This window comes from Cynara cardunculus, assembly GCF_001531365.2.
Source record: "Cynara cardunculus var. scolymus isolate 2C chromosome LG 2, CcrdV1, whole genome shotgun sequence".
Lineage (NCBI taxonomy): Eukaryota > Viridiplantae > Streptophyta > Magnoliopsida > Asterales > Asteraceae > Cynara > Cynara cardunculus.
The window spans coordinates 60,515,369-60,526,216 of record NC_037529.1 but is presented as its reverse complement, the minus strand read 5'-3'; the positions used below and the strand labels follow the sequence as shown (position 1 = coordinate 60,526,216).

At 33.3% G+C, this 10,848-nt stretch overlaps 1 protein-coding gene across 1 annotated transcript; it reads right to left on the bottom strand.

Moving 5' to 3' along the window:
• Positions 1-983: 983 nt before the first annotated feature.
• Positions 984-9,703, bottom strand: LOC112507374 (pentatricopeptide repeat-containing protein DOT4, chloroplastic). Its single transcript, XM_025111938.1, has 7 exons — positions 9,639-9,703; positions 7,507-7,682; positions 3,506-6,219; positions 3,311-3,393; positions 3,104-3,228; positions 2,934-2,991; positions 984-1,004 (listed from the first exon to the last, which is right to left on the bottom strand). Exon 3 carries the CDS (start codon positions 6,148-6,150, stop codon positions 3,514-3,516), a length of 2,637 nt encoding a protein of 878 aa, XP_024967706.1. The 5' UTR covers positions 6,151-6,219; positions 7,507-7,682; positions 9,639-9,703; the 3' UTR covers positions 984-1,004; positions 2,934-2,991; positions 3,104-3,228; positions 3,311-3,393; positions 3,506-3,513.
• Positions 9,704-10,848: the final 1,145 nt, after the last annotated feature.

Sequence of the window (10,848 nt, the reverse complement as noted above, 5' to 3'; positions counted from 1 at the left end):
TTTGCCAACAACTATCAAAATCGATGGTGATCTGTCGGAAAGTACAAATTCGCCAAACGATAGGCCTTTGACGATAGATGCTTGTAGGAAATATTTGATAATAAAGGTTATTGGAAAGCCATTGGAAATTTGTCACTAATATGGACCTTCAGGAATCTGTCGTTATTTATAGCCTTGGTAATCCGTCGGTGAAAAGGGTCTGTCGCAAATTCTTCGGTGGTATAAGGGTTGTCGGTAATCCATCGGTAAAAGTAGCCTTCAAAAATCCATCAGTGATACCATTTGGATTCCATCGGTGAATTCTTTACCCACCAATTCTTGGCCGATAGGCTTCACCTATGGATTTCAATATTACCGACGAATTTTTCTTTCTGAACGATTGTAAAATATTTTTGTAATATTGTTATAATTATTCTTCAATAAATTTAATGTTGGTAATTTTATGGAAATCGTTGGTTCATTATATGTAATTAGTTTAACAAGAGAGTACAAGGTGGTTAGTCAAACTATAACCCAGACTAGGTGGTGTGGATTGCACACTCGTGTAAACTAACTAGAACCCGGAATTAGTAAAGAGACATATACGGAGGGGGTCAAGGGGCAACGTCCCCTTGTGGTTCTTCGAAACCTCTACAGATTTTATGAATAAAAGTGCTGGGAAAATGAGTTTCTAAATTGGCCTATGACTTCCCTTCATAAGCTTATGAGTTCTCCACAGAAGCCTCAGATAGAATGTAACACCGTCAAATTTAGAAAGAGAGACTAATTTAAAATTTTCGATAATACATCAAATAAATGATGAATCCCTTTTCTATAAATCAATACTTGAATTACCTCGAATAAAAATTTTAAATTTAACATTAACAATTGATAAATCAAGGCTTACAGGTGTTACTAAAACCCAGATACAGTCATCTCCAAATACGGAAGATGTCAGCGAATAGCTAGATCCTTCTCATGTCTCTAACTAGCAATGAAATCATCATAATGTCGCTACCAAAGACCTGATGCACATGTCGACAAATTAAAAGGTTAGATTTAATATCAAGTGAGTTCAAGCAGTTCAAAATTAAATCGTACGATATAAATCGTATTAGTGATTTCTTTTAGTATTATTTTAATGTTAAAACTAAGTAATTTTTCAAGATGAATGCTCTCTTATTTATCATCTACTTTTTATCAAGCATTGTTTGGTAAACATACACTAGCTTATTTTTTTAAGTACATGTTGAATTGACATAAGCTAACTTACTGAAACGTTAGTTGAAATAGCATTTTGAAAACTCATTATCACTTTTTTCAATTATATACAACTCCTATTAATATTAATTATAAATAAATATTAATTATTACTAAATATTAGTTGAAAATTATTAATTTTTAATTAATTTTTAGTTATACATTATTAAAAAATTATTTAGAATTATTATTAATTATATCCATTATTTTTATATTATTAATTTTTAATTATTTTTAAACATATTTAAATATCAAAACCAGATACACAATTTTAAAAACGTTTAGGTAATTAAATTAAAGTTATATTTATTTTATTATATTTATTTTATTTTGTAAATAATAAATATGTGTTAAAAGATTTTAATAAAATATTTAATTTAACTATTACTTATAATTTTTAAAAAATTATAATTAATTAAGTTATGTGAGGTAGATGAATTTTTTTTTTTCATATTATATGTAATGGTTATTTAAAATTATAAATTAATGCAAATTTTTTTATAAATTTTGTTTTAACAAATCTAAAATTTATAATATGTAATAATCAATTTAATTTTCTATTGATTAACATATTATATTATTTAATTTTTTTTTACTATTTTGTTTGTATTAATTAACATATTGGTACTATTAAAGATTTTGTTATAATAATATTATAAGATATCGTAATTAATCAACTTTTCAAAATGACATTTTTGGTAATTTTACATATTTATCAGCCAGTTTTTGTTAAACATGATTTATTTATCAGTTAGTTTACCAAACATAGTTTAAACACGATTAATTTATGAGCCAATACTTGTTTATTAGTTAAAGTTAGATTATAAAGTAGTTTATCAAACATAATTAGTTTCCAAAAAAATTTGTAGGACCAACTATAATAGCAATGATGCTAATATATTATATACTCTGGAAAAATATATATTTAAACATGTTATTGTATTATTAAAAAGTAATCTAGTTCTAAATTAGCTGAGTACATGAAAATTAAATGTAGAGTATACTACAATGTGGTCTTTGATGTTTCATAAAAGTTGTTCAAGTGTCAGGGGTTGTTTGTTTACCTCTTAATAGTTTCATTAAGAAGTAGTCTCTAAATTATTAAAAGGTGAATCTTATTTGGTAAAAAAAAAGTCTGTCTTTTAATGGTTCTAAAATCCTCTGAATGATTTTATATCTTGTGCCTCCTTAACCATTCAGCACCCTAATTTCATTCTGAATAATTACTAAACAATCATATTTCATTTTGCACTATATTATAAGAATATCTTAATCATTCTGACCACTTAATCATTCTGCACCATTCTGACCACTTAATCATTCTGCACCAAACCATTCAACAATTGTCAAAGCCTTTTGATTACACTAAAACTGTAGTAGAAAGAAGCCTACAGAAATAAAGCAAAAAAATTATACAAAAAATTAGTAAATATAAGCATACCCAAGTCAAGATTGATCCTAGAATTATGTTTTTAACATCCACTAAATCTTGGCATGAAACAAATCAAGCATTTGATAATCATGTTGGGAAGTACTTAAAAGTTTTACTAAAAGATCTTCAATTTGATTTGCAGAATGAATATCAATTTCAATGTGTTTTGGTTCATGTTTCCTGTTCACTAGCAAAGGAGGAGTATTTACAGTGTTTAAATATCATTGTATTCATAATGAATACTTTCAGCCATTTGCCATACCTGCAGAGCATTGTCTTCAGCCACCTTGAGAGAACAGCAGGCCCATCTTCAGTTTCTTCTAAACAAATAAACACCAGATTTAGATGCTACATTATTATCATCCAAAATAACCTTATTCCCATTTCTTTTTGTTTTAATTGTAACAGAATGACTTCATTATATCTATTCACCTATCAAACCTCAAAGAAAGCCAATATCAAGATGCATACGTGTGACGACTCAACACAGACAAACGGCGGCATCTGAAGATGTAGCCAAAACCCACCCATTATGTGGATTGAACGATAGAAAACACCTGGAACAGAAGAAAAGCGACGAGTTACTAACAGAATATGAAGATGCTATCCTTTTGTCAGCAAAAAAAATTCAAGTCTTACATAGCCATTGATTGTTGAAGAACAAAGCTACAGTTTGGATTTGTAGATCTGCGCTGCCACTGGCAGCCTTTTGTGGTATTTGACTTCAGAATTGCAAGATAGGATTTGTAATGAAGCAAAATATGTTGAAAACAAAAATAACAATAGCTACCGCATTGTTTATCACAAAGAAAAAACAAAACAGAATCTTTTTACCTCTTGCGTCACCAGTAACCTCTGCAAGAACAAAACCCATCCTTAAAATGGTGAAATCTTTTTGAATCTCTCAACAAAATCTGCCTCCCAACATTCTTGGAGATGTATTTGGCCATCTCATGACAATCACTGCATACTCTCAGATTCTTGGCCACCCGTATCGTCTTACCAGGTGGTAACTTCAGTATTCCAAAACCAATCGCTAACTTCACGCTGTGCCCACAAACCGCAGATTCTTTCTCCATATCAACTTTCTCAACCAATGCGCATTTTAAATTAGGTGCGAACCCATCTTTCTTCATTTCCATCCTCAACTCGTCTAACAAAGATTCAATCCTTTTACCCTCTGGATTCTCTCCATCTCCTGCAACAAATATGTTAACTTTTCCCTTAGTCTCTATCCAACTACACTCCATGTTCTTTCTTAAGCTCCGTCGACCAATCCTATCTCTTAATGCTTTCACTTCCTCCCATTTCTCTGCCTCTGCGTATATGTTAGCCAGGAGTACATAGTAGCTTGTGTTTTCTGGTTCTAATTCGAAAATTCTATCTGCAACTTTTTCTGCTAGTTTCACATCATGGTGGAATCTGCAACCACAAAGCAATGCACCCCAAATCGTGGTGTCAGGTCTAATTGGCATCATTTTGATAAACTCGTATGCTTCTGATAATTTTCCTGCTCGAGAAAGAAGATCTACCATACAAGCATAATGTTCTAACTTGGGTTCAATCTTACAATCATTCACCATGATCTTGTAGAATTTCCGACCTTCATGGAGCAGCCCTGAGTGACTACAGGCAAAGAGCATAGAAGTAAAAGAAGCTGCATTAGGATCAATACCTTCTTCACGCATTCTTTTAAAGATCGATACAGCTTCCTGTCCAAATCCATGAATGCAATACCCAGCAATCATGATCGTCCAGGTGACTAGATTCTTGATAATGGTCATATCAAACAGTGATTTTGCTTGAACTAACCCACCACACTTAACATACATGTCAGCAAGTGCATTCACGACATATTGATCCGAAGACAAGCCTTTTCTCAAAACGTGGCCGTGGATCTCCCTACCTTTGTTTAAAGCGGCTAGGCTTGCACAGGCGGGAAGGATACAAGTCATTGTTACGTTGTCAGGTTTGATTTCACGTTGCATTTCAATAAGCAAATCAAGTGCTTCGTTTGGGAGACAGTTCTTTGAGTAACCTCCGATCATTGTGTTCCATGAGACGATGTCTTTAGAAGTCATCTCAGAGAAAATAGAATATGAATCATCCATGCTTCCACATTTAGCATACATGTCCATGAGAGCATTAGAAACCGGTAGAGATTGCATATTACTTTCTCTGATGTAATTGTGCACTTTCTTGCCTTTTTCTAATGAGCCATTTGACGCACAAGCGTGCAGGACAGTCGTGACAGTAAAAGTATCTGGTTTAACGCCTTCCTTTTTCATGTCAAGAAACAACTCAATTGCCTCATCTGATTGATTTTCTCTTGCATATCCAGCAATCATTGAAGTCCACGAAACAACACTTCTTTCATCCATGTTCTTAAATACTCGAAGTGCAGCATTTGTATCGCCACATTTTGAATACATGTCAAGCAAGGTGTTGCTAAACTTCATTTTCTTATCAAATTCACCTTTCACTGCATAAGCGTGAACCGCTCTGCCCAAAGAAACGACACCCATATTTGCACAGGCTACAACAACACTAACCATTGTAGCCAAATCCACACCAATCCCAGAATCAATCATCTCTTTGAAAACCTCAAAACCTTTGTAAGCAAGACCATTAGTCACATATCCGCTTATCATAGTGTTCCAAGTAATTACATCTCGGTCAGGCAAATCAGCAAACAGTTTGCGTGCATCATCAACACTTCTACGCTTAAAGTACAAAGCGATCATGGAATTGACAACAGTTTTATCAGATCCAAATCCCAACTTTAAAACATAGCCATGGATCCTGTCCCCTAAATTATCATTCCCAAGCGCTCCAGAGCACTTAAATATACATGAAAATGTATAAGAATCAGGTTCAACACCCACTTCCTGCATTATTTTGAACAAACATACACTCTCCTCATAATCACCCATCTTCGCATACGCATTCATCATAAAGTTCCAAAGAAAAACATTCTCTTTCACAATGTTATCGAAAATCCTCCGCCCTTCTCTCACATCCCCACAACTCACATACATAAACACAAGCTTTGAACCAAGAACAGAATCAACCTCAATACCCCTCGAACATATCATATTATGAACTGTCTTGCCATGATGCAGAGCCTTTAACTCGGCACAAAGCTGCAGGATGTCACAATAAGTCTTTAAATCAAGAACGATTTCTTCAGACCTACAAATCAAATCCACGGCCTTTTGAAGATTACCCACTGCACAGAATCTGCATATATCAGCATTGTAGTCTGCAACTTGATGACTAGAGGTTGAACTCAATGATAAAGTAGCTGGAACTCTTGTACATGAATTAGTATCGAAGCTTGGAGATAGAAGTTGTGAAGATCTTGAAGGCAGTTTGAATCGAAGTATGACATTTTTATGGCGAACAAGATATTCTTTACTTTTAAATTGATGATTTGGGGAAACCCATAAGATCTTTGTGGTTTTGGTCATTAACAGCATGGTGGCTATGGTACGCCCAATTCAGGAAGAAGTTGCAACGGCTCTTCAGGTACTTCAGCTTGTGAGCTACTGAAAAAACATAAGTATTAAACTGATAGATGGTTTTGTTTGGATTTTCTTGAAATACAATGATTAATTTATATGTTTTGCTAAATGCAGAGTCGAAACAATTAGTAAATATAATCACAAGGTGGTGCCTGATTGGTTTGAGCTTGACTCCAAAGGTCAAAAGTACCAGGAGGTCCCAGGTTCAAATCCAAGGAGGAATAAAAATCCCCTTGTGGCCACGAAGGTTCAAATGCGGTGACTCCGGGCTATCTGCAAAGCAAGTGGTCGTCCTGGGATTAACCAGCTCGCATAGCCGGTTGGATATCCAGGTTAATCAAAAAAAAAATTCCCTCAATGATTATAAGAAACCTCTCCAAGATTTCCGTAAAATATATTTTTTATGTTTCGTTAAAGCATCCCCGACCAAAATAGATATTTTAATCCATTTTTACACTACTACTTCGAGTAGGGTTGTGACTGTCTTAATCATGTTTCCTCGAATTTTTTTGACTTTCAACCAAAAATTTCCAACAGTCAGATTTCAAAAAATAAGCAACTCCAAATAAAAATTATCTCGATCCAGGGGCAGAACACAAGCATTTTAACCTCGAGGGCTGAACCTAATTCTTTTACGTGTCACATAGACGAGTCTAATTTGCTTTAATGTAATATAAATCTATATACATATATATATGACAAAAAATACACTATTCAAAGTTATAACATATTAAAACTCTAAAACAAGACAAAAAAATATGAAATCTTCGAACATTATTCATCAAAATAGAACTCGTTGATCCTTTGGATCTTTGAGTCTTACACAATATCCTCCAGAATGATCTTTTCAGTAATTGCCCTTTCGATAAATCAAACTGAGTCATTCAAAAGTAATCGTCTTTTATTTTTCTAAGAAATTGTTAAATAACAACCTAATAATCTAAGCAGTAAAATTAAATAAAGAAAACTAATCTAATAAATGAGTAGATCACCATCACAAAAATTGCATCTCAAATCACTGTAAAATCTAAATCAGTCTTAAGCCCCTAATAACAGAAAAATCTAAAGAAGTGTTAATAGAATTTAAGAGTGAACAATGAGCAGTAGTTAATAAATCAAATACTATGATATTTTAAATATGATATTTATACACTGTGAAACTGTTGCAAATAGAAATCCGATTAATCTTTTTGCAGTTTACATCAGTAAAATTAGACAATGGGAAATGGCAAAAAGAAAATGTTTTACACTTTTTTTTCAACTCAACTGACAAATATATAAACGTTAAAAGCTTAAATAAAGAAATGATACCAGCTTTGCTCCTAGTGTTTTTGACGTGAAAGATTATGGTGCCATCAGAGATGGGTCCACAGAAGACACCGGTGCTTGCATGGCTGCCTGGAAGGAAGCTTGTGCAGTCGAATCAGCTACTCTTTTAGTACCCTCTGGTTGCAGTTTCATGATAACCTCTACAATCTTCTCTAGACCTTGCAAATCAGGAATTGTCTTTCAAGTAAGATTAATATTTCTATTTCGCTTTAATTTCCCTTTTAATTCTATTATATTTAATTACTACAAGTATTGTAACTTCTTTCACCTATCTTCTTTCTAAAATGCAATTATTACCATCGACTAATTTCAATTTTCATATCCGCAATACATATGTAAAATGAAAACGCTAGCACATACATCAAACCAAAACTGTGTTTCTTTTTAATTGGGATGTGAAAATTTAGATAGACGGGGTGGTAATGCCACCAGCTGGTCCGGATTGCTGGCCGAAGAAAGATAGCAACAACAACAAGCAATGGTTGGTGTGAAGTAAGCTTGATAATATGAGTTTGACCGGAACTGGTACCATTGAAGGCAATGGCCAAGACTGGTGGGAACTCCCCTGCAGCCTCATAGGGTAATCAAGCTTCTGTTTTTTTACTACATTTTTAGATCTGAAGAATTAAAAAAATGTACTTGTAGCATATACAGGAGAATAGGATGTTGTGATTCATGTATGAAGCAAAACGTGATTTGTTTCAGGGTCCCAATGGTTCAACACACCCAGACCATGTGACAGCTCTACAGTAAGTTAAAGTAATTATTTAATTTCCAACTTAGGCTTGATGTGTTTTAATTATATATGCATAAGGTAAGGTGTTTTAGTTTTGTGTTTTGTCTCAGTTAATTCGGGTCTTTACGAGCTCAATTTTGGCAGTGACTGGACTACTATGGGTAGAGTACCGAACTTTACCCTTTTTCTATGGGTAGAGTACCGTATAATTTTATGAACAGTTCTACACAATGTTTGGTTTATAATTATCATGTTGGGCTTTCTGTGCCCAAGGTAATGTCTACATGAGTATGGTGGCTGACAAGGGTGTCCTAAAAGGAATTAGCAAAACAGAACATGTTATAGACTTGTAGTTAATTGATTCTAAATTGTGAAATATGAGCTTACTATCCAAAAAAAATGGTTATAAAGCGCTAATCTTAAGATCCCGATAGGCTAAAAATGGTTTCAAACAAAAAAGGCACTATATTGTAGTTCACCTCCAAAACGAACTACAAGTTCAATACGTTTTTAAGAACAAAACATTCTTTGTAGTATTTAACACTAACTATCCAACTAGTATCTAGAATTTATGCAAAATATAGGGTATATTTCAAATGCAACCATGTCCATTTGTACAACCAATGCAACCCAATCAATTGAGATATTTATGGAAATGATGAGAGTTCATTTATTACGATTTGAATATTTATGGAAGATGACTAGAGTTCATTATTTATGATCAATACTTTATATTAGGAAACAATCAAAACTTTTAATCAGAGGTCCCAGGTCACCACCACGTACGCAGAAAGGACTGGTATAACCAATAATACTGATTATCTGCTCATGTAATTTTAGGGTTTGTAATATGGATATGTATAGATGAAATTGATAGAAAATGGATTCAATTAACATATAGAAAAAGGTGATTTAACTTGATGCTTTATTTAAAAAAAAATATCTGTTCAATTCCAACATATTTGAAAATGAAGATAAACAACCAACATTAAGAACAGAGTGGGTACAAGTAGGGTAAAAGCGAGTGATTCATAGTATTGCAGTCGGCAGTGTCATGTTTCAAGGGGTATTTTTATAAAGTATTTTTATGGGGCAGAAAAGAAGGTGCAAATTAACAGGTATTTTTATGGGTAGAAGGACGGAATGTTAATCATTTCTTCAAATGCGTTAACCTTACACAATGAAATGATTGCAGATATACTGATAGAAAGACAAGTACCATTCATCACTTTTATCCATCAATGAACGAAATCAACTAAGTATTAAGCAATTACAAACTACGCATTACTCAACAAGCAATTTGAACAGAGCCAAATTCCAAATTCCAAATCAATCAATGAAAACTTGCAGCAAAATGGCACATAATTAAGCAATGTACCTTTCAGTGAATGAGATGCACAAAATCGAACTCCAACGTGATGAAACGCACAACAACAACTAAGAACTCTAAACTCCGAGGTGAGAGTGCACAACGACGAGGAGCCGAGGAGGGGTCGATTGGCGATAAGGGTTTCAATCTGCCGAGAAGAGGGAGAATTACGATTAGGCGTTCAATGTCAAAATTTCATATTCGCCCTAGAAGTTTATTTATTTGCATTTTAGTCCTTGAAGTTCAAAGATATACGGTATCACCTAATTTAATTTAATTTAATTTATTAAAATATTATATTATGTTTTTTTTTTTTTCCAAAAAATCTAAAGTAAAATTTACTCTATAGCAATGACATGTCTAAAGATGTTCATTCTTACGAATTTTAATTTTTAGAAAATATATTTCCAATTACTAAAAAAACCATTTAAAAAATCGGATACCTACTTGTTATTTTCCGTAATTTTAATTTTTAACAAACATATTTTCTTTTACTAAAAAAATTGTTAAAAAAATTTGGACACTTGCTGTGATGACATGTCGTGGGGTTGTAAATGTCTAATTTTTTAAAAGAATTTAAAACTCTTTAGTATATGTAAAAAAAATATATATATATTTGTTGTTGCCAACGTTTTCCTGGGCCGAGCCATAATTCTTTRTTAGAAAGGGCAGGCAAAGCCCGAAGGCTGCTATCCCAATAGGCCAGCGGGCGGAACAAGGAGAGGGCTCGACAATCGTACCACCCTGCGGTCGAAAAAGCGTCATCCTTATTGCCTTGGCTTCGATGATCAACCTTTAAGTTTCCCAGCTCCTCTATCCCCGGAAGGTAAATTAATATCTATAGTGATGAATTCCTAGTAGTCATTAGAGGTAATTTGCTGTAGTGAACTCCAAATAAACATTATGAAATAAAAGACAAACAAACATTATCTCGATCCAAGTTAAAAGTAATCAATTTACTACAAATATGATCACTAACATGGTTATGGAATGAAGATGTTTCTACATATAAGGTCTTGGGTATACGGTTATCGCTTTCTGTTCAATCGATTTCTTGTAATAGGAAAAAATTTCAGGGTCTTAAAAGTACACCTACTTTATGTTGGAAGATTTACAGAAGAGTGAGAAAACAACATGAACTTGGATAAAAACATGAGATTGTATGAGGGCTCGCTGTCTTTAAATTATATTATCACAAAATTAACTGAAGGATAATTTC

Bases quoted from the DNA above. Each gene is read 5' to 3' on its own strand.
- LOC112507374 (XM_025111938.1), bottom strand. From the start codon at position 6,150: ATGCTGTTAATGACCAAAACCACAAAGATCTTATGGGTTTCCCCAAAT.